General features: G+C 38.7%; 1 protein-coding gene and 1 long non-coding RNA gene across 7 annotated transcripts; one reads left to right on the top strand and one right to left on the bottom strand.

Moving 5' to 3' along the window:
* The first annotated feature begins 5,699 nt into the window (after positions 1–5,699).
* LOC103131456 (protein NLRC3-like) lies at positions 5,700–21,771 on the top strand. 6 transcript variants are annotated; one of them, XM_016666659.1, is made up of 7 exons: positions 5,700–5,843; positions 6,642–8,433; positions 9,977–10,156; positions 11,125–11,298; positions 21,038–21,187; positions 21,478–21,483; positions 21,687–21,767. In XM_016666659.1, the coding sequence occupies exons 1-7, from the start codon at positions 5,786–5,788 to the stop codon at positions 21,694–21,696; spliced, it is 2,370 nt and encodes a 789-aa protein (XP_016522145.1). In that variant the 5' UTR covers positions 5,700–5,785; the 3' UTR covers positions 21,697–21,767. The 6 variants fall into 6 exon arrangements, with proteins under 6 accessions (XP_016522145.1, XP_016522146.1, XP_016522148.1 ...); XM_016666660.1 differs by having other exon boundaries at positions 21,478–21,480; positions 21,687–21,756; XM_016666662.1 differs by lacking the exon at positions 21,478–21,483 and having other exon boundaries at positions 21,687–21,771.
* Positions 12,746–21,774, bottom strand: LOC107834783 (uncharacterized). Its single transcript, XR_001660606.1, has 3 exons — positions 21,694–21,774; positions 20,581–20,585; positions 12,746–12,758 (listed from the first exon to the last, which is right to left on the bottom strand). It is a non-coding gene; the product is annotated as an uncharacterized LOC107834783 (long non-coding RNA).
* Positions 21,775–26,292: the final 4,518 nt, after the last annotated feature.

The following is a 26,292-nucleotide window of genomic DNA, read 5'->3' as shown; positions in this document are numbered from 1 at the left end:
TAGTACCCCCAAGAATTTAAAACTACTTTCACCCCTGCTTATGCTTCATTATTATTTTTCACCCTTAATTTTTCTACTAATCTGCAGTAATGAAGACATGAAGACGTTTTCCCTGTTTTTCTCAGGTTACAAAAAATGTTCAAACTGGTGACAGAGACATGTCTCTGTTAGACTGCAAGATGAAACTTTTTCTATTATCATGAAGTTTGTTTTCTTAAGAACTGGAGGCTGCAGAGCCGACAGACTGGAAAACCATGAGCTGTCAGGTTCAATCTGAACAATCTGTCCTGATCTGAACCAGAACCAGAACCAATAGAGACCAAGTCAATCTCTAAAATTTCAAATTTTAAAATTTATCAGAAGGAGTTTGTTAGAAAATGCAGCAAAGACATTGCTACATTAAATTAAAATATTGTAGAGTTGGGCCTTCTGTGTGACCGATGAACCTCAACCCAAACTGAGGTAACGAGGACACATTCCTGCACAGCTGGCAGAAACTCAAACATCTCACAGTAAATGCCTACAGTGATTAAAACATGTTTGTAACTCAGCAAGTTTTAAACTTTTTCATTGGAATGTTTGAGACAAACCAGTTAAACAACTTAAAGCCTCCAGGCTAAAAGAGGACAAAGCTTAAAGAACATTATGTTCAGGAATGAAAGAGGTTCAGGTGAGAATCAAAGTTTCCTTCAGATCAACATTAAACAAGATTAAATAAATTAATAAAATCTGTATTTGATAAATATTAACATACCAGATGGTCGTGTCAACATGTGGAGAAGCATGAACATTTCAAGGTTCTTGGTTCTGGTGGCTCGGATTAGAACAAGCAGAAACTATTAGTTTTATTGCTCTTGTGCTTCTGTGCAGAAATTTGTTGGTTGTTAAAGTTCTTTATAGATAAAACTAAAAATCTCCATTAATTTAATAAAATATTGATTAAAATACTAAATATATTTTAAACATTAAAAACCTTTAAACTGAAATGTGAATGCATTATTTTAAACATTTATTTCCTGGTATCAGTGATCAGACAGGATTCTTGCCATTTCAACAGGTGAACACACCTCTGCTGTCAGAGGGGGCGGAGCCTCAGGTGGATCCGGTTCAGTTCTGAGAATCAGGTCTAGTTCTCCAGTTGGCTCCGACTCGGTTTGTGTGAACAGAAGGAGAAGCAAAGATCTGATCAGGTGAGTTTTAACTCCACTTTCTACTGGTTTCCAGTCCTGACTGGGTTTTCTGTCTTTGAGCTGCTGGACATAACCTGAACCAGAACTGGGCCTGGTTCTGGTTCTGGTTAGTGCTCGACAATTGATTTTTTAATCTTGCTAGGCAGACACTATTGTAGTAATCAATGCAACTAAATATAAACATATTGTTGAGTTTCTCTAATCCTGAGACATCAGAACTCTAATCCTGGAGATGTTCTTCAGGTGACAGAAGGCCGGCTTTGTAACTGTCTTAATGTGGCTCTGAAGGTTCAGGTCAGAGTCCATCACTACTCCCAGGTTTCAGGCTGATCGCTGGTTTTCAGTTGTAATAACTGAAGATGTGCACTGACTCTAGATTTATAACTCTAGATCTATAACTCTAATTTGCTCCTCTTTAGGCCCAAAGATAATTTCAGTTTTGTTTCTGTTCAGCTGGAGAAAGTTTTGGCACATTCACACATTTATCTGTTCTAGGCATCTGTTCAGTGATTTGATGGGGTCAAAGGTCACCTGGTGATATCATAATGTAGAGCTGTATATTGTTCAGTCATGGTAAGTAATCTGATTACTTTGTTGTAGCCTGACCTAGCAGGAACACAGATGTTAGATAGGATTGAACCTTGTGGTAGAACACAGGTGACTTCTGTCCTTTCTAATGAGAAGTTACCTGTTGAAATCCCTGTTCTGTAGTCAGACTAGAACCAGTCCAGTACTTGGTGATTTCTACTGGTTCATGTTTTCTTGTTTTGTTTTTGGCAGAAGCTTCTTGTTTCTGTCTGAAAGACGGAGAAGTTTGATGTCACAATTCCAGACAAACCATCTGTATTTAAGAGACGTTTAGTTTATGAGGTTGAGCAGGAATCAGGTTCCTCTGATCCTCTGAACTCCTGATGGGAACCAGCTTTCTGCTTCACAGGACACTTACTGGACCTGGATCACTGCACTGACTGGTTCTGGTTTCTTTCTCAGGCTGACTGAAGTCCAGAAGATGGAAGATCAGGATCTAAAGGACGACAGAGCAAAACCTCCAGGATCCATCAGTCCGTCTGTGAGGAGTGACCGGTCCAAAAATGAAGATCCATCCTTCAGTACTGAACCTGGACCCTCAGACAGAAAGTAAGAAACCAGTTTCTATCTGGTTCATGTGAATCTATAGAGATATAGATGATATTAACTGGTTGATTTTCAGTGCTTTATAAAAAGTAACTTAATTTTCTTCCATATTAATTTAAAGTTAAACATGAAGGATGTTGGTCAGTAAATGAATTTGAATGAAAAATGATGAAAATGTTGCATGAAAACAAAAACCACCAACAGTGTGAGGAGCAACGACTCAGATTGTCTCTGAACTGGATGTTGCAGCAACTAGTTGACTCTTTACTCTGTAGTAACTTTTCCATCACTAGTCTCTCGTCTCAATCACGTCACTAAACTGATTTTTACAAGAAGATGAACCAGGTGAGTTTGTCAAAGTTTAAATTGTATAAACTTCCAGAAAACTGTATGAGTCAAAACACTTGAATGTCTTTAACTCAAGACTAAAAACCATCTGATTGGAGTGGCTTTGATTATAAGTGAAACAGTGACCAACATATTTGATGGTTATGATTTTGGTGATGCTCTCATCAAATATAATGTCTGTTCAGTTGTTGAATGCCTGGTGTTTTCTTTATAGCTTTCTGTCTTTATTATGCAAAGCGCCTTGAACTGCCTTGCTGCTGAAATGAACTGAACAAATAAAGTTGAATGAAGGTTCAGTTTGACCAACAGATCAGTCTGAATGTTTCACTCTGGAGCTTCAGACCTGCAGCAGTTTGTGTTCAGAGCTTCTTCTCTGGTTTTTATCTCAGAGTTTCTCACTGATTGATGTGAATAACAACATATTTGTGTTTCAGAGGTCAGAATCACAGAGGGAGAGCAGAACCTCCAGGATCCAGCTGTCCCTCCATGAGGAGTGACCAGTCCAAACGAAACAATCCATTCTTCAGAACTGAACCTGGACCATCAGAACCAGAGTAAGAAACCAGTTTCTAACTGGTTCATGTGACTCTGCAGAGCAGGACTGGTTCTAGGCATGGATACACAGGGGACAGGCAGACATGTAAAGGAGGCTTTATTATGCATCCATTTTCTGTTCCACGATATTTATTAAAATTGATGACTCGTGAAACTAATTTAAACCTAAATGAACATAAAAACACATTTCTTTCAAACAGTAATAACAGACAGACTAAAACAGAAGGTTTTTAGTTAGAAACTCAAAGCTTCAAAAATCTCTTACCACTCCTGTTTTTTTACTTTCTCTTTGCTTCAGTGCTCAGTGTGACATCAGGCAGGATGAATGATCTTAAAGATTCACTGAATGTTGGCTGTGGTTGGTTACCCAGCATTGGCTCAGGTGATGCACAGTCATTTAAATCTGGAGTTTCTAAGTATTTCAGCCTTTGTGCAAAAATCTGTCACAATAATGTTTGTAACACCTTATTTCTAATACAATTTATGTAAAATATAGCTTAAATCAAAGCTGATAAAATTACTGATGCTTTGATAAGTAAAATATATATTCTAACTCTAAATCAAACCGGTTTAGTTTCAAGATGCAAGAGCGCTCTAAGCTAATTTTGTTTTCATATCAGACAATTTAATTTACATAATTGCTGTTGTAAGAGTCAGTTTGTAAAATGCATATTATTATGTGAATATTGCAATGTTCTATGAATGAGACATTTAGTCCAGTTTTAGTCATTTATTGAACTTTCAGAAAATACAGAAGCTGCAGTGTGGAAAAATAAAACAAGAAAATATTGTAGAAAAACCGATGAACAATTCGAAACCACTCTATCCTTATTTTTTCTAGCACTCTTTGTCTGCTGGTTCAAGAAGACAAAAATAATTTAAACCATTTTAGTTTAATCGTGACCTAAACGGGGCTGAGAGATCAGAACCAACTGTGGAGGAAAAACAAAAAAATTTCCTTTCATAACAAGTGAAATAATCTCCTAAAATATGAAATCCTAAAAACATAATTATGTCCCAGACTGACTGTGAGGCTGAATTCACTAAATAAATGTCACTTTGATCCACATCAACCATCCACCAAAGAAAACTGATTTACCAAGAAACTCAGAAACAAAGAGCTGCTTTAGATTCATCAGAACTGATCAATATATCAAGAAATTATTGGTTATTAGAAAATCACTGAATGCATTGTGGTTACCATGACCTGCTTGGACTTCAGTAAATATAGATAATTATTGAAGTGAAATCCCTCAGGCTCTCTATGCCTCTAGTTTATTCAGTGACTCTTTGTTTAATACATAATAAATGTTTTAGAGGTTAAAGTTTTGGTCGAGTTAAACCTTGATGTGAAGGTTGAGTGTTTGATTCCTGTCTCAGACCATTTGCTTCATATCTTCCTCTCCTCTCTCCATCTTCATACCTGTTAAATGACTGTTAAATATCAGCCATTAGTGCCAAAAATGTCTTCATGTTAATGTTTTATTAACAGTTAAACCTCAGTCCAACAGGTGGATAAAACAATTTATTTATATTGATTCAGACATTTGGGTCGACTTTGTTGTCCTCAGTACCGGTTCTAAACTCAGATCTCTTCTTTAAATTCATTAGTACATCCAGATGTGAAAATGTCAAGATTATTAATATTAGACTGTAGAGATCAGTTATTTTAATAATCTATTTGATTTTCAACACCAATCAGATCAGATCAGCTTTATTTTAGCTTCTATCCAGACAAACCAGGCGGGCTGAACAGAACCTGATTTTAATGCTTTTGGTGACAAAGAAACCCAGAACGAGGCGAGATGAGCAGAACCAGATGGAAATCAGAACCAGGTCCATAAAAGGAACCAGACCACCTGAATAAAACTGGAACTGGGCTCAATAAAGATGGACTGTAACAAAGACTACAACTGCAAACAATAAATCAGGACAAAAAAAACTACAAAGTGAACAGAACCAAAGTCCAAAAGATTATCATGAGGTCAGATTTAGTCAACCCAAATTTATACGACTAATAAAAGACGTGAACTTTAGATAACTTGTTGTTAGCTCTGCTAGCATGTCCACATTATGCTCTGCCACAGTATAAGGCTCTTTATAAAGAGCTCAGATCAATGCAAACTAGGGCTGAGTCGTGTTTACTGGTGTTACTGAAGGATCCAACTTTCTCCACTGGGATCCAGATTAGAGTCAGTTTCTGGTTTCTTTCAGCCTCTGACGGATCAGACAGAATAATGATAATTGTCCCAGAACAAATTCAGATGGACAAAGGAAGGAAGATCAATCATGATACCAGATATAATGAAATGAAGAACTTCAAACCAGAGATCATCAATGATCTGAGGTTCTGTTTTGACCCAGTTTCTAGTCTCTAATTTGTGGTGGATCTTCATAAACATCTTCAGCTCCAGCCTGTTGTTAGTGAAATATTTCAGTGATGAAGAAAAGTCTTTACTTGTCCAGGGTGAACCCCAGCTCTCACCTGATTACTGCTGAACATCGGCACCAGTCCCTCCATGACCCTGCAGAGATAAGAAGTGATAGACAATGGATGGATGGATGGATGGAGGGAAGATATTCCTGGATGGAGGGAGAGGAGCAGCTGTGCTCCAGGTGAGACTGAACATCTCAGAGTTTCCTCTCATCGTCTCTGTTGAACCAGATCCATGTCTTTAGTTGAGATTTGGAGATTCAAGGTTTTAACAGTCTCTTTGTAATTGATCATTTAAACTAAATCTGTGTTTTTCCAGCCGATGTAAATGTGTTGGTAACTCAGGTTAACATAGTCCCCATTTAATTTGAGCCTATTCAGAAAAATACCCATAAAACGTATATGACAAGTGATAAATGGACTATAAATAGATCAATAAAGTCCTCAATGTCATGTTGTTTTATTTGGGTTTAAAAATGTAGCAGAGCACCAATCAGGTATTGGTTGATATTTCTGTTCAACATCATCAATATTGATTAATGATAATCTATTCTTTATTATAAATGGAGGGTTTAATATTATTATAATAATAAAGCAAGAAATAAGAGAGACGTGGCAAAAATATTATGGGTTATCAAATTGTCCAGTTGGTTTATGTAACTTTGCTGAAAAAGACTCTTGTTCTATTTTTATTGGTTATTACACCAGGCCTGTAAGGTTCTGCTTTAAATAAGAGCTGGAAAACCCAAATGAAGCAGAAGTTGGCTTCAGATTGCAGCATCCAATCTGGAAAATGAGTAAGGGGCTGCATTTAATATCTGATAACAGAATAATGTCGCTAAGGATGGATCTGATTGTTTAGCATCACATCCTGTGAAGTCAGAAACCGTACAATAACACCTCCTAATGTTCCAGATAGTTTTGTTCCAACTTTATCACTAAAGCAAAAATATTTTTACTTCTTTTCTTCTGTGTTTCAGGAGATGTTGGTCTGCAGAAGGTCGTACAGGAACATAAGATCAGTCTGAGGATGAGATGTGAATGGATGACTGAAGGAGGTGATGAAACAGGAAGTGATTACACAGGAAGTAGAACCCTCCTCAACAGGATCTACACTGATCTCTACATCACAGAGGGACAGAGTGAAGATGTTAACACCCAGCATGAGGTGAAGCAGCTGGAGAGAGCTTCCAGGATCCAGAAGCATCATGACTCTGCAATTAGGTGCCATGACATCTTTAAAGCCTTCCCTGACCAAGATGGAGTCATCAGAGTGGTTCTGACCTGTGGTGTCGCTGGTGTTGGAAAAACCTTCTCAGTGCAGAAGTTCACTCTGGACTGGGCTGAGGGCTTGGAGAACCAAGATGTCAGTGTGGTGGTTCTACTTTCGTTCAGGGAGCTGAACTTGATCAGAGATGAGCAGCACAGTCTTCTCACGTTGCTCCATGTTTTCCATCCAACACTCCAGAAGTTCCCAGCAGAGCAGCTGGCTAAATGCAAACTGCTCTTCATCTTTGATGGTCTGGATGAAAGCAGACTTTCACTGGACTTCAACAACAGTCAGCTGGTTTCTGACGTCACTCAGAAGTCATCAGTCGACGTTCTGCTGACAAACCTCATCAAGGGGAACCTGCTTCCCTTGGCTCTCATCTGGATAACTACCAGACCTGCAGCAGCCAATCAGATCCCTCCTTCATGTGTTTCCAGAGTAACAGAAATACGAGGCTTTACCAACGCCCAGAAGGAGGAGTACTTCAGGAGGAGGTTCAGTGATGAAGAGCTGTTCAGCAGAATCATCTCCCACATCAAGAAATCAAAAAGTCTCCACATCATGTGTGGAATCCCAGTCTTCTGCTGGATCACTGCTACAGTTCTGGAGATTATGTTGACCTCAGAGCAGAGAGGAGAGCTGCCCAAGACCATGACTGACATGTACTCACACTTCCTGCTGGTCCTGACAAAGAGAAAAAAGAACAAGTACCATGGAGGACATGAGAGAAGTCCACAGGAGCTGATGGAGGCTGACAGGGAAGATCTTCTGAAGCTGGGGAGGCAGGCGTTTGAACATCTGGAGAAAGGAAACATCATGTTCTACCAAGAAGACCTGGAGCAGTGTGGTCTGGATGTCACAGAGGCCTCGGTGTACTCAGGAGTTTGTACAGAGATCTGCAAAAGAGAGAGTGTGATCTTTCAGAAACCAGTCTACTGCTTTCTTCATTTGAGCATCCAGGAGTTTCTGGCTGCCGTCTACATGCTCCACTGCTTCACCAGCAGGAGGTCAGAGGTCATCAAAATGTTTCTGGTAGAAAAATACAATGAAACATCTCTAGATGACTTCATGAAGAAAGTCATGGAGAAATCCCTCAGCAGTGAAAATGGCCACCTGGACCTGTTTGTCCGCTTCCTTCATGGTGTCACTGTGGAGTCCAACCAGAGACTCTTAGAAGATTTGCTGGGTCAGACAGAGAACAGTCCAGATATCATCCAGAGAATCATCACCAACCTGAAGGAGATGAACACTGATAGAATCTCTCCTGACAGAAGCATCAACATCTTCTACTGTCTGGAGGAGATGAACGATGTCTCATTTTATCAGGAGATTCAACAGCTGCTGGATTCAAGAAAGAAGCTCTCAGTGAGTGACTGTTCAGCTCTGGCCTTCATGCTGCAGATGTCAGAGGTTCTGAATGAGTTGGACCTGGAGAAGTACAACACATCAAGGGATGGACGACATAGACTGGTTCCAGCTGTGAGGAACTACAGAAAGGCTCGGTGAGTCCAAATGTTTTCGTTGTGTGAATGCTGATTCAGCACTATTGTCCTCATGTTTCTTCTTCTTTCTTCAAGTTGATTCTGGATGGTTTTGGACTTTACTTCTTTCATCCTCTGGATGATTTCAGCCATTCAAACATCTAAACATTCAGTTCATCCAGGACAGCTGCAACTTCTGGTTTTGGGACATTTTGATCATTTAAAAATATTTAACTTTTCATCAGTTTTCAGGTTGAAATGAATAGAAAACATTGAGAACTCTAGAAAATTTCTATTTTCTCTAAGATCCAATCAGCCAGAGAGACTTTTTAAACTTTAAACTCTCTTCACTCATTGAGCTGCTGCTCCATAATTCACCTTTTAGGATCTTTGACTGTTTCTATAAAATAACTGTTTAGTTTAATGAAAAGTTGAACCATTGAAATAAACCATTGCATTAATTATAAACTTTGTGAACAGTGTTGATCTTCTTCATTCCATCATCATCCTCACCTCTTCCTCCTCTCACTACCCAGATAGCACAGAATGATTGAAACGACATTGAATCAATATCAGCCAGAAACATTGAATCAACGTTGAAGGCTGATATTGAAACAACATTGAAAGTGGTCGGTGACTTGTATGTTGAATCAACGTTAGGGTTTCAACCATAATTGACATTATATCAATGTTGATTCGACCATCATCTGAATGTCAATGTAGATGGATATTTGCAGAGACATGTGTCCCTCTTCCAACCAGTTTGTCTCAGTTCCTCTCAGATCAAGAGGATGGTCCAGACCTGAAGGAGCAGCAGCACCGGTTCTGCTGCTGCTCTGCAGGACGACCAGAACAATCTGCAGCTTTTAGCTTTGCTAAAGCATCAAATCCATCAGATGAACAGAGACACAACTGGGAGCATCATGTGTCTGGTCTGCTCCCAGTTTCCTCTGTGGCAGCATTTAAAGCTGATGCTGGGAGCCATGTTTCTATAGAATAAACTATTATTAATGATGAGGAGGATTCTAGATGCTGCAGCAGCAGATATGGGCTAAACAAACCCAGAGATACCAGAGGTCCACAGCAGGCTGGACTTCCTGCTCTGCTCACTTAATTTATAACTCACTTCCTGCTTGGTGGAAGATCTCAAGGAGCCAAACGGTCTAGTCCAAGTCAGTGTGAGTCAGAGCTGTGAGCAGTTCCTCCTCCTCTCCATCATCTCCAGTAGTTTCCTTCATTCAGCTCAGTCAGCCTCTTCATCAGCTGCTGCAGCTCCTTTAAGGCTCTGATCCTTCAGAGAAAACTGAACTTTCCTTCACAGATGATAGAAGATCTTCAACATCTGACTGAGCTGAAGGTCTGAGGACATGAAGCCTGGACCAGAACCAGAACCAGAACCTGGACTTTAGTCAGGAACTGCACAGACTCTCTGTCGGGTCAAATTCAGTAAACTGAAGATCACATGTTGATCAGATCACTAATACATCACTGTTATCATATTTTATTCCGTTTATGATCCAGATTGATTTCATTAGAACTGAATTTATTTCTTCTCTCATCACAGACTTGGTGGCTGTTGGCTTGATAAGGCTGAATGTGAAGTTGTGGTCTCAGCTTTGAAGTCCAACCCAGAGCTGACTGAACTGGAAATAAGTCGAATTGTCATAGATGAAGGTAGAGACTCTGATATGAAGAATGTGTCTGAGATCCTGGAGAGTTCAGTCAGTAAAGTGAAGAAACTGAGGTTTGTTTTCACTATTTATACAATAAAATTATTCATTGATACATTAATCCTTAGTTTGATTAATAAATTTATTTTAATATATTTTCTTTTAAAACAACTTCTTTAAAGGTTACAATAAAATCTCAAACCATTTTACCTTATAAATGAATTATTTTCTTATTTCAGATTTTGAGATTATTGAACTTTGTTTTTCAGTTTTTCACTTTAAAATATTTTTAACTGATGAACAAAAATGAGTAAAATAATTCAAATGTTGATTAACGATGGAGATGTTTCAGTTTGGTTGGTAAAGATTCAGATTGTTTTATTTCTGATTCTCATTTTTACATCCAGAATGAAATGTTTTCCTCCAGTTGAGCCACAAACACTGACCAGTTCAAATCATCATTAATGAAACATCTAATAAGTGACTGATTGTAGAAAAGCAAATCTAGATGAACTGAATGACAGTGAGGTTTGCAGCAGCAGGTTCTTCACTTTGTCCGGAAGCTGTGGTTCTGTTGGGCCGGGTCAGAGAGGAACCGTCCTCTTCAGTCTGACAGCTGTCAGTCGGTTGGAGCCTCGTCTCTGTGATGAAGCTTCATCAGGTGTTTTCTCCTTAGGAAATAATGGCCTCCATTGGCTTTCAGCAGCTTTAAGAAGAACCCATGGCCATTAATGAATAAACTGAGTGGTGCTGATCCGGTTACCAAGTCGGGTCTCCAGCTGATGATCAGGAACCAGTAGAAATAGCTCATCTCATCCAGGCTGCTGCTCATAGAAACCTTTGAGTTTCTTTTTGATAAAATGTTCTGGTTCTGCTGGTTTGGACTCTTTAAACCAGTTTGACTGGATCAGATGTTAGAATCAGTTCATCATGTTTATTTTACATTCAGGGAAATTAATTTTCTACATTTTTATTTATTTGTTCATATTTCAGTTTTAACTGCATCCTGTTGGCTTCAGCTCATCTTTTATTCTTTATTCAGATTGAAGAGCTGCAGGTTGTCAGAGACCAGCTGGATGTCCCTGTTCTCAGCTCTGAAGTCCAACCCGACCCATCTGACAGAACTGGAACTGAGCTACACCAACCTGGAAGGTTGTGGAGTGAAGGAGCTCTGTGGTTTTCTACAGACTGAAGGCTGCAGACTGGAGAGATTTCTGTATGTAATTATATAATTGATATTTCTGTGAATAATTATATATAATTGATCATAAATCAAAGTTCATATCTTCTGTTCTAATAAATATTTTCTGAGTTTATTCCTGGACTTGGATCTAGAGTTTAATTTAGTTCCTCTGTGTAACTGAATTGGACCTGCTGACCTGAGGTCAGAACAGGACAGCATTCGGACCCCCAGTGTGTAGAAATCCCCTTCATGTCAAGCAGGTCAAAGGTCATTCAACCCAGTCTAGAAAAGTGAATTCCTGGAATCTGACAAGAACAAATCAATAATCAATGATTGATGCTTCAACACTTTGATCAGAACCTGGAATGNAGTTTATTCTATTGCACTTCAAGTAACACAAATACATTTTCACAAGTGCTAGAAACAGTTCTAGCCTTTGTGAAAATAATTACTTTTTGATTAAAAAAATAGGCAGCAGATTTAACTGCAGAATTGTTTACTAGTGTAGCAGCACATGAAGAGCCGCCCTGGGCATCTGCCCACTTCATCCATATCAGAAGCCGCTTATCAGATATGGATGTTTAAGTATGTGAAAGGTCATAGCTAAGACTTTCAACATGCATTTTTTTTGCTGTTGTATAATGTGTTATTATGAATTATGAATTATGACTTATTATCCATCCATTCAGTGTTAACACTTTCAAAACATAAGCATTACATTAAGAGAGCTTTTTAAAGTCGGCTTTAAAGCTGAAATACAAAAGCAGACCAAATGTGGAAAATAATGGAACTTGGTTATGAAAATGCATAGAAGTTGTGTATCGGGGGAAAAGGGACAGCATTCTCCAGCATTTAAATTAAATAAAATCAAAAATATAACATGTGAATTTACAAGACATAAAATTAGTCTGTGTGTTTTGGTGAAAGTTAGAAAATGAGGTTTCCAAATTTGCTGAATAACCTCACCTAGAGGGCTCCAAACATGGGATGCTCAGTGAATAAAGGTAATTACCATGAAATTACATTTAAAACAAACAAACAACAACAAAAAAAAACTAACGTGGTTACATAGCCCAGCTGTACTTGTTCTGTAAAAAATGTTTCATATCAGGCATAAAAATTAAATTATCTTGGCTTGCAGGGTCTGTGAGAATTAAAAAAAAAGGAAAAAACCATAATGACAATTCCAGAGGTAAAAATTAATTTAGGAAAAATAACCCAATTTTAGCTATGTTTATGCAGCTATAGAGCAGTAGGAAAGTCTTAGTATTTAATTTCAGGCGTGCAGTCCTATCTGGGTGAATCTCCCATGTTATTTCTGCATGGACTTTATAAGAGATGCCTATTAATGCATAGTTGTGTATACATTGTCTGTGCGTCTTTGTGTTTGCCCCGTGATCGACTGGTGACTTTCTCAGGGTGTATCTTTCCTCTTGACCAAGGAAGGCCGAGGAAGGTCATGTGTGGGGGAGACTGAAACTTTGTAGAAACTTCTTGCAAATAAATTATCTGACTTTAGTCAACCTTACAAAACAGTTCTGGCTTCGTGAGTCAGAGAAGCTGCCGTTCAAAGCCTCCAACAGGCCAGCACACACTGCTCCATCCATTTTTATTGGCGTGTCTTCTGAAGGTAGGTGAAAAGCCCTACAATAAATCAATGTTTTACTGCAGAAGCAAAATCTCACAGAGAAATATTTCCTGGAGTTCTTCAACACTAAACTTTAGATATTTTTTTTTTTTTACCCTTGCTTATTCACTTACTTACTCCTTCACTTAGGGTGGTAGCAACATAAACCTAGATCCTCCACCAGTCTTTCACGGTTAAGACTTCGCTTTTAACTTTTTAATTTTTGCTTTGACTGCTACTGATGGAAAGGGTTGCTGCCATTTCCTGGCCTGTGAAAGTTTACGTTCACTCAGGAGACGAATGAGAACAATATCCGACTTTTTCATGGCAGTCTGACTGACTCATTTCCAATCTTTCCACCCCGCCTTAAAAAAAATAAAAAATAAAAAATCTGATTTGTGCCACTTCCATATGTGGTACTAAATCAGATAGCAAACAAAGCGCTTGCAGTCCAAACAGTCATGTTGCATTTCACCTGACTTTTCTGTCGTTGATGTGCGTCGTGATTCTCCACTAGCAGAAGCCAAACAATAAATCTAAACGTAAAGAATGCCTGTAAATTGTAATCATGAAAATTCTGAACTTATGACAGAAGTCTGCGTCACTGAACCCACATCACAATCTCACCATTCTTGACTCTTACTACAAAGAGGCTTCTCCACTGAAGTTGCAGTCAATGCTCTACAAAAGCCCATTGCTACAAGTTCTGCTGTCTTTCTCTTAGCTTCATTCGTGTTATGAATATGCTGAACAGCTTTAAAAAGGATTCATAGATGGCGGCGTCCATTATGACTTCCATGGCGTCCACCAGGTGGGATGGTGGTGTCTCTTCTCTAACTTGGTCTTTTGTTGGTGTTGGGTGTTTTGAGGGAAGGAGCTCCCCTGCTTGCTGCAGGTTTGGCCTGTGTGCTGGGAGACGGCAGTGTGGCTGGTTCTGGGTGCTGAGTGTCTCTTTGACCAGGAGGCTCCTGCTCCTGTGCTTCCCTGATGACCTCTCTCTGTGTGGGGCCCATGGCCACCCTGGGGCAACGTCCTGTGTCCGTCTGTGTGGGACTGCTGTGACCTTTCAAGGCCGGGCCCACCTGTTCTTTGCTGCTCTTGTTGGGTGCTGTGTGTTGCAGACCTTCTACTCTCCTCGCCATGCTAACAACTGTGCACCTCCTGGTAACAAACTCGCTCAAACACAGGTTACAATTACATGAATGTGGTGTCCCTGTTTAGTCTTGATTTAATGAAGTCAATCACTCAGTTTGGACACAATCTTAAAGGGGCATTTTTATGTGTTTTTCAGCCACGTAGTGCCATTTTATAGCACAATCAAGGATCAGTAACAGTTGCTTCAAACGAAACTTGAAATTGGACCTCTGTTTTTTGTTGCTGTAGTGTCACATAGAGGCAACCGTCTTTTTAAAACTGTTTTCTTGAAACACAGAAAGAAGAAAAGTTATTTTCTGAAGTCACAATTATGGCCACTATGAACCTTTAAGCTGCAGAAATAATCATGTTTTACCACATGCAATTGAATTTCTCTCACCAATCCGATTGAAAGAATGATTGCTTTTTACAAAATGATGGATTTTATTATTTTATTATTGCTTTATGTCATTCTGCTTGTTAACGCTGTTTTCTATAAATGGGGATTTCGCTGCAGCAGGGAGAAGTGAACACACACCGCTCACTCTTTGTTTATGATGCTACTACAACCATGATGACACAATCTGCGCCAGCCTCTACAAATCTTGGGAATTAAACTTTTTTTTTTTTTACTTTGCGTAGGACATGTCCAAAACACAAACGTGTTCCTGCCGCCCAATTCAATTCAGCTGTCCCTCTTTCTGCAACAATCCTTTGAATTAATTCTTCCCTCTTGTTCTTGCCATCTTTTACTGCAAGTTTTTTGCCACTCTCCAGCTGCCTGTCCTGCTTTTAGAGCTTAACTTTGGAACAAATGAGATTTTCATGCAATTTCAGCTTGGGAAAGGAGCTCACCGCTCAAGAGACTGGGACAAGGAGAAAGTTTTGATTTTCATTTGAAGCTGGGACAAAACTTGTTTCGACCAACTTTTGTGAAGGCACATGAATAAAACACCCACCAGATAGCCAGTGCGCTTTTCTCCCACTGGGTATAAATTATTAAGGATCAAAAATTAGGAAGTGAATAACTTACTCCGTTTTGTGCTCCTGAATTTATCTGGATGTTCATGGTGGATGGCCCTTTCTCTGTTCATCCAAACTTATTGCACTTAGTTTGTGTTAATGCTTTTTTGTTTGCAAGAAAATACCGAATAAAATGTTAGATCTTAGATGTCATAAATAAAATAAGTGCATGTAAGTAAATTAATTCAAGTGTTGTGCTAAAAATGGAACGTCATCTCTCTCCTGCTTTAAACATTTTTCACATATTTTTGCTTTTACAACACAAAAACTAATTACTGAGACCTAAAAAAAACATATTTAAGAGAAAACACTTCAATCAATAACCTTTGCATTTACAAAAGTAAATACACACATTCTGTTGAAGCTCAGCAAAATCAGAACATTTTGAGAGAGAGAATTTTTTTGTTTTTAGCAATGAAAATAAAGTCAGGGTCGATTTCTATTGAGAGATTTGAATAAGAACAAACTCTGACAGGTTGTTGCATTGTTTTTAATCAGCCGAGAGAAATCAAGAACGAGCTACATTAACTCATTTCATCATTCTTTTCAATTCTATCATCGCATCACCGTTGTCGTCATTATGAACTGTCAGACTCTATCAGGGAGAATCTAAAATATGTGTTGCATCCCAGCAGGTAATCGGAGTTCAAATCAGGTTGAGCTCTGCATACACACACACACGCACACACACAAAAGAACCCCACTGAGGTTAACAGCTGTTGAGCACAAGACTATTGAATATTTTAAGAGGTTCACATATTCTGCCACAAACCCACCTGGATCGGAGCACAGGGAGCATGCATGGCCAAAAAGGATTTTCATGACTTATTCATGCTACGAGGAGGGCGAGTGAAGAACGACGGAAGGAAATGATGATGATTTGTGCTCATTAGGAGGGAAAGATTTGTAATTGTGTGCTCGTTAAGGTTTGTTTATATGTTTGAAAAGTTAATTACGGTCTCTCTCTAATTAACTACAAACCAAAAAATAAATATAAAAAATAGCACCCAAGATCATTTGGTAACAGAATCTGAAGACAGATTTTTAATACAAACAGTATGATAATATGTATTTTATTAAAATCACACACAGTTTGAATAGAAAAAAAAATTAATTGTTTCAATTTCCTCAATCTATAGAAAGTTAAAGCTAGTAAAGTTCAGAAGCAGGCTTCAAATCCCAAGTTACTATCAGTGTTGTATTTCTGGAACAGAGCATCCTCGACCAGTTTTCTTTTCATCAATTTCAGGGGGAAATCCTAAGAAAAATCCTCACTTGGTCCCAATTCTCCATTTTATGATGCCTTTATTCAATGGAGCTCATACTGTGTTGTAAATTCGCCGGTACCTTTCTCCTAACTGATACACTTTTTACAACATCGACTGCTTTTGCTTTGTGGAGCCAACTAAGAAGATTTCAGTAAAAACCTCCTAAAAAGCTGACCTTTATTTGGGGTTAATCATTCCAAAGTGCAATTTGATACGAGTGCGTGAATTCAACGTTTTCTAGATTGTTAACCTGTCCAGAGTGTACAATGTTCGTCACCTATATAGACTGCTGGGATGCACCATAGTGCTCCTAAAACTCTTCAAAAGGATGGAAATTGCAAAAACCTACCCAGTTCCTAATAATTCGACTTTTTTTTTTATTAGTAATACAGCACTAAACGTACACTCACCAGTCATCTATTCAATTGTTTCTTAATTCACATGGTGAAGCAGACAATAGCAGAAGCCTAATGCATTTCGGCACTTAGGCATTTACACATGGTGATGACAACTTCATGAAATTCAAACTGAGGATCATTAAGGAGAACATTTGGGTTTCAGGTGATTGAACACGACATTGGGGTTAGTGTCGTATGGCCATTTTTTAGTATGTTTTTACAAAACGCCTATTCACTGCGATCATCTCCCACAACTATCCCTGGAGCAGGAGAAAGTGAAAAGATCTAGTAAGTAGTATTTTTGTGGATACAAATCAAATGCCTTGTTGATGTCAGAAAAAAAATAGCTTGAGATTATATAAAAATAACAGTGTGTGGAATATTTTCCTGGGACAGTTCAGGGACCTTAGCACCGATTGGGAATTGTTTAAACACAGCTGAATACGAGTGATGTCGTTGCCCATGTTCATCCATTCATGACCCCAGTGTTCCTACTGTATCTTTTGATGGCTACTGCCAGCAGAATAACACATCGTGCTACAAACATCACATCATCCCAAACTTTTTTTTTTTTTGCATGACAAGGAGTTCACCGTACTCCATTGGCTTCCACAGTCACTAGATCACAAGCCAATGAAGAACCTTTTGCATTTACCTTTCAAAAGTTTCAATGCAAACTTTTGAAAGTTTGCATCGAATACGAGTAAATGCCAACACCTTCCAAGTCATCCAGTTTGGATGAAATGCAGTGCTTGCGATCCACGCCGACTTACAAACATCCAGAGGTGTACGACAAGGCGCCAGGGTTTCAATGTGTCAGCAATAAACTTGGCGGTGGAACGGGAGATTTTCATCACAGCTGTGCAGCTGAGAAATCTGGGGTACCTGGGTGATGCCACATCTCTGCCATGAAGAATTGGCTCTCTGTGTTGCGTTGATGTCTCATTTGCATCCACTTGAATGTATATCGGTGGAATGATTCCTGAAGGCCAGCGGAGCAGACGGTGGAGCAGTCGGGTTAGGTGCCCAGGCAGCGTCAGCATAGCGAACCTTCAGACGACTGGAGGTTTTGTCCAGAGGAAACGGCCTTTACACGAGATAAACTCGCCTTCGCTTTTAACATATAAATGTTTTCATTTTGTTAAAGTTTCTGCGTGTGGTGGTCCACAATTAAATGCGTTTCATTAGTAAGAATTGCACATACTATGAAAAGTAGCTGGCTTAACCCTATTCATTCAGAAGCAGCTAATTAGAGGAGCTGTCTGGGGAGAAATGCCTCACGGGGCCATTTGTACATTATATATATGTGTGTCTGTGGGTGTGTGTAGTGAGTTTTTCATAAGATAAATGAACGCTGCTTAACGGTGCAGTAAATACGAAGGGCTCGCAAGGGTATTACCACTCTTGCTCTCTTCATTTCTCGAGGAACTCTCTCGAACACACGTTAACTCTAATTAATCCTTTAACACTTCCGGGCTGTCTTATTTCTGTTTATCAGATAGTCTCGGAGAGATCAATTCAAGATTTTAAATCATTTTTAATCTTAGAACTAATTAACCAAAGTAATTTCACGTTTAATCAGCGGGCAAAAAAGCATTTCTGAGAATACAACACGGCAAAGCTCGAGCGGAGGGGCAAGATGAAGAAAAATGTGTGAAGCTAAGAGTTCACTGATGCAGATGCGGCTTATGTTGCCATCAAATCTATTTACTGTTCTGCTAAACGAGGAAGCAGGGAAAACAATCACGAACCAAACCAAAAATAAGTAATTTTAGACACGTGGGGAATTGTTTGCGACCTGTTCAAGTTGGAGCTAAACACGTATTTTTAAATTGTTCCTCTTAGGTTATTCTCCCCCCAGACATGTTTTTATCTAATGCTTTTTATGTGTATTGATTCATCTCCTTACATTATAACATCGTCATCCATCACTGTACGAGGTGACTGCTGCATTATATCCGCATGTTTTAAAAACACAATCAAGTAAAAGGCAAAACGCTAATTATGGATGAAAATTTGACAGTTTATATGACATATAAATCTTTATAGACTGCAGAAAAATCAGGATGTAGGGATTTCTCTCGGGGAGTCTTGTGAGTACTTGCATTCATTTTAGTCTGTGAGGTAAAGAAGGGAGAATATAAACAACTACTGTATGTTAACATAAAAAGTGGGAGTGAAAATTGAGTTTTTCTTCGTCAGTCAAATTGTGGCAGGCAGTTCCCGTTTATTTATTTATTTGTTTTTTAAATGCAAGGAACAATGTTGGCTCTATTTTTCTCTCTTATTAAAACTGTAATTGCGTCGGCAGATGAAAGAGGGACTCAATCAAAACTTCAAAATCAAACCCGAAATGATGTGACGCAAATTATGGCACGTTCTCAACAGGAGCGCAATAAGAGCCGCTGCTTGAGATTATTCCAATCCCGCTACCCCAGCATAGTTCCTTCACTCAGATTTGTGAACATTTACGTCAGAGGATTTATTTTCATGAGTGTGAATCGTTAGCCTCACGAGCCATTTTGGGTCAAATTTGCAGATATTTCGATCAGAAAGGAAACCAAAGCTGCACCATACGGTTCCTGGTATTTCTTTAGGCTTGTTAAAATGTTTGCAGTTTGTTTTGCCGTAACATTTGAATTAAAAAGTTGTAGTGGGGAAAAAACTGTGTTCCATCTGAGGGTGAGGTCAGCAGTGTACCAGTTTTGATTCATTTTATTGTAAATATATATTTTTTTGACATATTTATGAAAATTATTATTATGTTGTGAATATTCAGACAGAATTGCGGCGGAAGCTTGATGATTGTGGAGCGTTTTGTTATTGTTTACGTACAAATAAACAATAACAGTACTGAATTTAGCCAACCTAAATTAAATGTACTACTTTCACTTTTGTACGATGTGAATATTTTGCTCAGCAGTGCTCTAGACAAAGAAACATCCACATTCACTCTGTATAACTCCAGTACGTTATGTTTCTCATTTCTACGGTTCAAACAAAGACAAAGCAGAAAAAAAGGAAAAGTAATAAAACATACAAGCTGTCCAACCTATAACTGAAACTGCGGGTCATGACCTGTCAGTCACGAGGTTATTTTTTTTCCAATTGCTTGACTCCAAACAACTGAGCTTAGCCCTCTCTTTCTGTTACTCGAGGGATAAAAGTGCAGATAAATATAGATACGACATGCCATTGTGTGTCCAAGTGAATTGATTGTAACAACAAAAGGCACGCTCCCGGTGGACTCAGTGTTCAAAAAGATAAAACGGACAAAATTGGACGGCGAACGCAACAAACATGACCAAGATGGAGCTCTGATTTGATTCAGAAAGTAGCAGAGAACATTCTTTTGTTTTGCTTTAGAGCAATATTTACTCATACTAGACGCATTACGTGGACCTGTTCATACAAATAATCTAATCAAGACTCAATGTACTGCAAAGAACAACTGATGCACATCAGAGGTCATTTATTTGCATTTAAAACTGAAGCCTAACCCTGAACAGAAAATGTTCTTTTCTTGGACGTTGGTGAGCTGTTTGGTAAGCAGTAGAGATTCACATCTGTTAACATGTTTTTGATCATTAATTCATTATTTGACTCCCAAGCACATCACTTGGTCCCACTAAGGTGAATATGAGGAAATGTTTAGAGCTAAAAACATTTAAAGCCTTCTGTGTAACAGGCAGAGCTTTAATGCATTTTAAATTTCAGCGGATATAATGCCAGGGTGAGAAGAAGAAGAAAATGAAAGAAAGTCAAAAGATCTCACTGCTGAAGTCGTTAAATGTAGGCATTTGGCCATCTTGTATTCCCTGTGGTGAATGTGTGTATGCGGCTGCATATTATGTCCATTAGTCACTAGAGCTTCTTTAACGAGGTGCTCCTAATTGCTAAACTCTGCTGGGACGTCTTTTTTTTTTTTTCTGTTTAACTCCAGCGCTCTCTTGTATTATTTGCTGTAAAGCAGAATCATTTTTCTGTGTTTGTTTTTTTTAGCTCTTGATTTGCTCTCCATACTCCTAAATGTATCTTTATCACCTCCGGTTTTGTTTATTTCTGTTCTTGCTTGTTTTGTGCAGTTTCATATTGTCTGCGTTTTATTTTTATAAAGCTTTATAATCAGCCGCATCCACGTCCATCTCCANCCAACACAACATGACCCAGTACCAGGTTCTGGTTCTGGTTCTGAAGTCAGCAGGTCTTTATTGAAGCAGCAGCTTGTTGGCTTTAATATTCATGAGAATCTTTAACTGGTTCTGTTGGACTGGTTCACCTGCATCCTGTTGGCTTCAGCTCATCTTTTGTTCTTTATTCAGGTTGAAGAGCTGCAGTTTGTCAAAGATCAGCTGTGATTATCTGGCCTCAGCTCTGAAGTCCAACAGCCTCCATCTGACAGAACTGAACCTGGAAGAAAACGACCTGAAGGATTCAGATGTTCAGCAGCTGAAGGATCTTGTAGATGATTTGTTGTAAGTAAATGTTTGTAGTGAGTCCAGCTGCTATCAGCATATTGAACTAAACCAAGTTAGCATCAAAGCAAAACTCCAGTGTTCCCAGTAAAGCTGCAGCTTCTCAGTGGGAGGAGAATGGTTCAGGCTTCCTGATTGGACACAGAGACAGCAATCAGCCAATCAGAGGAGCAGCAGCTTGCTGTGTTCCTGTTTGTGTTGGTGTGAAAATGAGTCTTGTTGCTGTGTCCATGTCTCCCGTCAAGTCCAGCTGGACGCCAGTGTCCAGCCGTCCAACATGTCTAGAGACAGTGGTCCTCATTCATCAAACTGTGGCAGCAGCAGATCTGGTCTCAGATCTGCTTGTTCTCTCAGTTCAACAGGAAACAACTGATCAGGTTCATCTTTGTCACAGCTCTGAGAAACCTGGAAACCATCTAGTAGATGACTGACTGCTGCTGGAGAGAGGCTGGAAACACTAACTGATCTGCTCTCTCCATCCTTCTTCTCTCTGCAGGTTGTACTGATGATCTCTGTAAAGTAGAGAACGGTCTCTGTGTCTTGCTGATCCTCAGAGGTTGAAGCTGCAGCAGTTTGAGTCTAAAAAGACTGACTGGATCCTGATGATGACCTCTGACCTCCAAGATTTTCCTCCTGTTTATTTTCTCGTGTCTGTCATTTAGTGTCTGATATTGTTTGTCTATGTGGAACAATAAAGATCCTATTCAAACTGGGCTCCATTTAGAGTAGCGGTTCTCAATGTGGATGGTACCGCCCCCCAGGGGGCGTTCAGAGGATGGCAGGGGGCGCTGGCGGACACATTGCGCAAAACTCTGAAACAGGAGAAGCGGGACATAAAACGGAGCAACGAACTAGATGTGAATTATGGCATAAAAACAGAGAATCCGACACTGAACAGCGAAAAATCAACACATGATGTGAAACATGATGATTAGGCGACGCAGCAGGTGATGAGTGAAGATTACTGGTGGTGAACGTCAATACATGATCAAATAAATCTAGCAACAGGAAAGAACTAAAGTGGACATAGTAATAAACCAGGAGAGGATAATTACTAATCAGAGGAAACTAAATGGAAATGAATGAATAACAAAATGCAAGAATAAACTAAAAATTTAAGTAAATAAAAGGAATAAACTGATATGGCAAGACCTTTCGATTAATAATTAATACAGAGGAGTGTATGGTAAGAATAAACATACACTATTTCCAGATAAAAAGAAAAATAATATTGTTGAAGTACCATGGGTTTGTTGAGACCACATCTAGTACTGAGAATAAATATATCTTACAGATCATAACAGTAAATAACTTATCACTTATTCATGTTTTTAATTAGATTTGATTAAGAACCAGATTTGTTTTTTGTAATTTCTGTCCAGTAAAACGATTAATCTATAATCAATAGACAGGTCTATATAAAGATATAATCCATGTTTCTGTCTCATATTTGTACAGCATTAAAAGGATCTGGAACTTTTGTTTTTGCACTGAAAGCTCTGGTTTGCACACTAAATGCCATGTGGGTGAAGTTTTATGGATGATGCTCTGATGTCCCATTCTCCTGAAGGCAGCACAGAGCTGCACCACCAGAAACAGAAACACTGAAGAGAAGAAGAGTTATGATTAATGTAGTTACAGTTCTATCCATGTTTTAATGCTGCAGAGCTCAGTCAGTTTGCAAATAGATCAAAGTTTAAACTGGCATGTTGAACATATTTTATCTGGTCATTTTGGGGTATATTTAACAACTAGAAAATGGCACAGAACAAGAATATTTTTCCACTCTGATTGGCTGCTGTTAGGCCTACCAATTTTAACTTGAATGTTCATTGCATTTTTCATAGACGCCTGTGAAAATAATTTCTATTCCCATGGCTTTTTTGTTCTCTGGGAAATTATTTTTGATGATAAATACAGAAACAAGCATAAAAATCAAAACATCTACAATTTTTTTGGTGGGGGAAAATTAATTCAACTGAAGAATTTTTAAAATATATATACTTCACCTTTTACATTAATTAACAGCTTCTATAAAAACAATGTAACAGTGACTCTTATTTCTCTTAGCTTTCAAAATGGGAAAGAATTTTGAATAAGGCATGTAAAAGTAAATGTGTGCTTCATAAATTAAGAAAAGGCTAAAATCTGCTTTGCAAAGTAGAGCAGTGGCAAACATGGTCGAATGAGGACCCGAGTTCCTCTTCGACCACACAAATTGAGGAGCGAGGTGAAAAAATATCTAAAGCTTACTGTTAGCAAGAAAGCGAGGCAGCCTCAAAGTTATCATCTGAGAACATGAAGCTATTGACAGCAGTAGCTCAGCTGGTGAAAAAATGTCACAGAAACAGAAATATATATGAATATTTTTTTTTAAAACAACATAGTTAATGGTAGTAATAGCTGCAAATGATGCACAACTTAAGAGCAGAAAGAAAGTGACAAAAAGTACCTACAGCTGAACAACTACAGAGAAAGCTTGGAAAACTTTAGTGTCTTTAACTATAAGCTTTATCAAAAGACAATTTTTTAAGACTAGTCTTAAACGGGGACAGAGTGTCCTCAGCACAGACGAGAACCGGGAGACAGTTCCCCAGGTGAGGACTCTGATGACTGAAAGATCTGTCTCCCATTATTCTTACTGTACTATAGGAACCACTAACTTTATTACAGGTGCTATTATGTAGAGGGCAATATACTTTGGGCTTCCCAGAACAAGTGAAAAATGGTCCTGACTGAATCTCAATAGGATTATTTCTCATTTATGAAGAAGGTATCTTTGTTTGAAGTTGTTTGCTTTTACGAATCATCTTCCTTTCCTTTTGTATTAATTAAAAAATACACACATTTTGGAGCTCCAAGCATGAACATGTGTGTCCTTTGTGAATGTGGTTGTCTGTGTGGAAATAGCACAAAGCTTATGAAAGAGGTCTTCAGGGCAAGAAAAAAAAGAAAAAGAAAACTGCTGTAAAACATTATTGCTCTGACTGGCTGACATCCACATTTGCAGAAAATATCCTGAAATAGCTACAAAGAAAGATGACCTGCCTCACTGTACAGGACCTGAATGTAAAGTTGATTAGGAGACTGACAGCCATGTAGGGACAAAGGTTGCCTCTGGGTTCAGCTGTCACAGTGGATCTTTGGAGGAAAAATTGCACCCGTAGCACCACTCCTGACTTATTTTCTTTCCAACAGAAATGCAAGACTCCGCTCCAGGAAAGGAGCCACTTATCTACTTAAGAGTCTTTTAAGATGCTGGCTAATCAAAATGAGGCTTCATTATAGTTGAACATTTTCTGTTTTTCACTTTACACCAAAAAAGTTTAACTTTGTCTTCATTCGGCATTTATGTAACACTGACGCAATTGCCCTTTTTAAAGCAGCAATAGGTGAGTTTCATAAAAATATGTTGTCTTTTTTTTTTGCATATTTGTTTAAATTGCCACTATGCTGTGACAGTATGAGCCAGAGAATGGGTGAAAAAAAAAAATCAAGCTCCTTTGTCTTCTCCCTGAGGTCCTACTGCCTTCTGCAAACATACTGCATACCGATTGGTTAGAAACAACCAATGGGAGCCAGGAGGAAGGTCTTAGAATTGTCAATCATGCTCATATACAGGCTGTTCACACTTCAGCTCCTCCAGGATTTATCAGTTAGGGATGGAAATTAAATGTGGGCAAGACTGATTTTATTTTCAATATCATTTGGCTTAAAATTCATTGAAAGGTTTTAATAGGCTTAGAAATTAATAAACAGGAGAGTAATGGAATTATATTTTACAGGATGAGAAGTAAACAAACTAATTGTGTACTCAAACTTTAAAATAGTCAACAAAGGGCTCAAGCAGAAGTGTTGACGTTAGTATCAAGCGGAAAAAAAAAAACTATGTATATTGATACCACCTGCAAGTTTTCCGTGTTTTCTTCCCACCAACATGTTCCAGCTTCCTACCACAGTCAGAAAATAGAAAGACGTGTGCTAGGTTAATTGGTGGCTTTAAAGAAGATGTTAGTGTGAATCTGAGCAAGTGTAGTTGTTTTTCTCTTCACAGGACGAACACACCAGGATGTGCTTCACCTCACCATCTAACCTTGTGAAGCCATTTGGGGATTATAAAGTTACCACAGGAAGGTCTGCGCACACACACACACACACACACACACACGCACACACACACACATACACACACACACACGGACAAGCTAACACCCAATCAATCTCACCGTCTTAATTGTTTTTCTTTTCCGCTACACTCTCTCTTCTTTCAATCAATCTCCCCGGCTCTCCAAACACTAGATCTACTTTACACAATTAGTGACTGCAGCGGTGTCAAAAGCAGCCAAATACAACACCTGTTTTTCTGCACGCACTCACACACACTTTCGCTGACGGTTGAGTGTTGGGTGGATCAGAACAGCATAAGTTTTCTCTCAGTCCTTTGAGCGGCCCAGCGAACTTTACCCTCTCCTCCTCCCTGCTATGTCTAGATAATTGCTGAAGAGTGCAGGCATCTGCAGTCACCAGTAATGAACTCCATCTCAGCGTTTCCCTCCTCCACTCCCCTTCATCATCCATCTTTTTCCTCTTCACATCCCCGTCTCTCATTTGTCCTCTTGTTCCTTTGCCTTTGCATCGAGCACATTAGAAACAATTGTAGGTTTTGTGCAGGCTCTTTTCAGAAACTTCTTTGAGGCTTTTTCTCCAGTTCTACTTCATAGTTGTGAATTAATAAGCCACTGAACATAACATTAAATCATATTCTTATATCTCTATTATTTTAACAAGCTTCTGTTCTGTGATTTCAAGTTTTAGAGGCCAACAGACAGAACTTAGAGGACATGCTTATGACCTTAAAATTGTTAGTCTGGCTAAAAACCATAAGAACTGATATTTTGTAGCTGACAGTCCATGTACTGATTACTTCTAGTCTACTTTTATTCTACTTCACTTTTACTGTAACTCTTATGTGTATGTTCCAAAAATTTTGAAAACATCTTAAACTGCAGCAAGTGTCATGAAATAATTCAAAATCATTAGGCTGCTTTAAAAAATGAACACATCTTTGGTGTAATCTCAGGTGTAATATATATATATATATA

The sequence above is a fragment of the Poecilia formosa genome, unplaced genomic scaffold (genome assembly GCF_000485575.1).
Source record: "Poecilia formosa unplaced genomic scaffold, Poecilia_formosa-5.1.2 Scaffold764, whole genome shotgun sequence".
NCBI lineage: Eukaryota > Metazoa > Chordata > Actinopteri > Cyprinodontiformes > Poeciliidae > Poecilia > Poecilia formosa.
The sequence above is the reverse complement of the archived record's forward strand: the minus strand, read 5'-3'. Positions and strand labels throughout refer to the sequence as shown.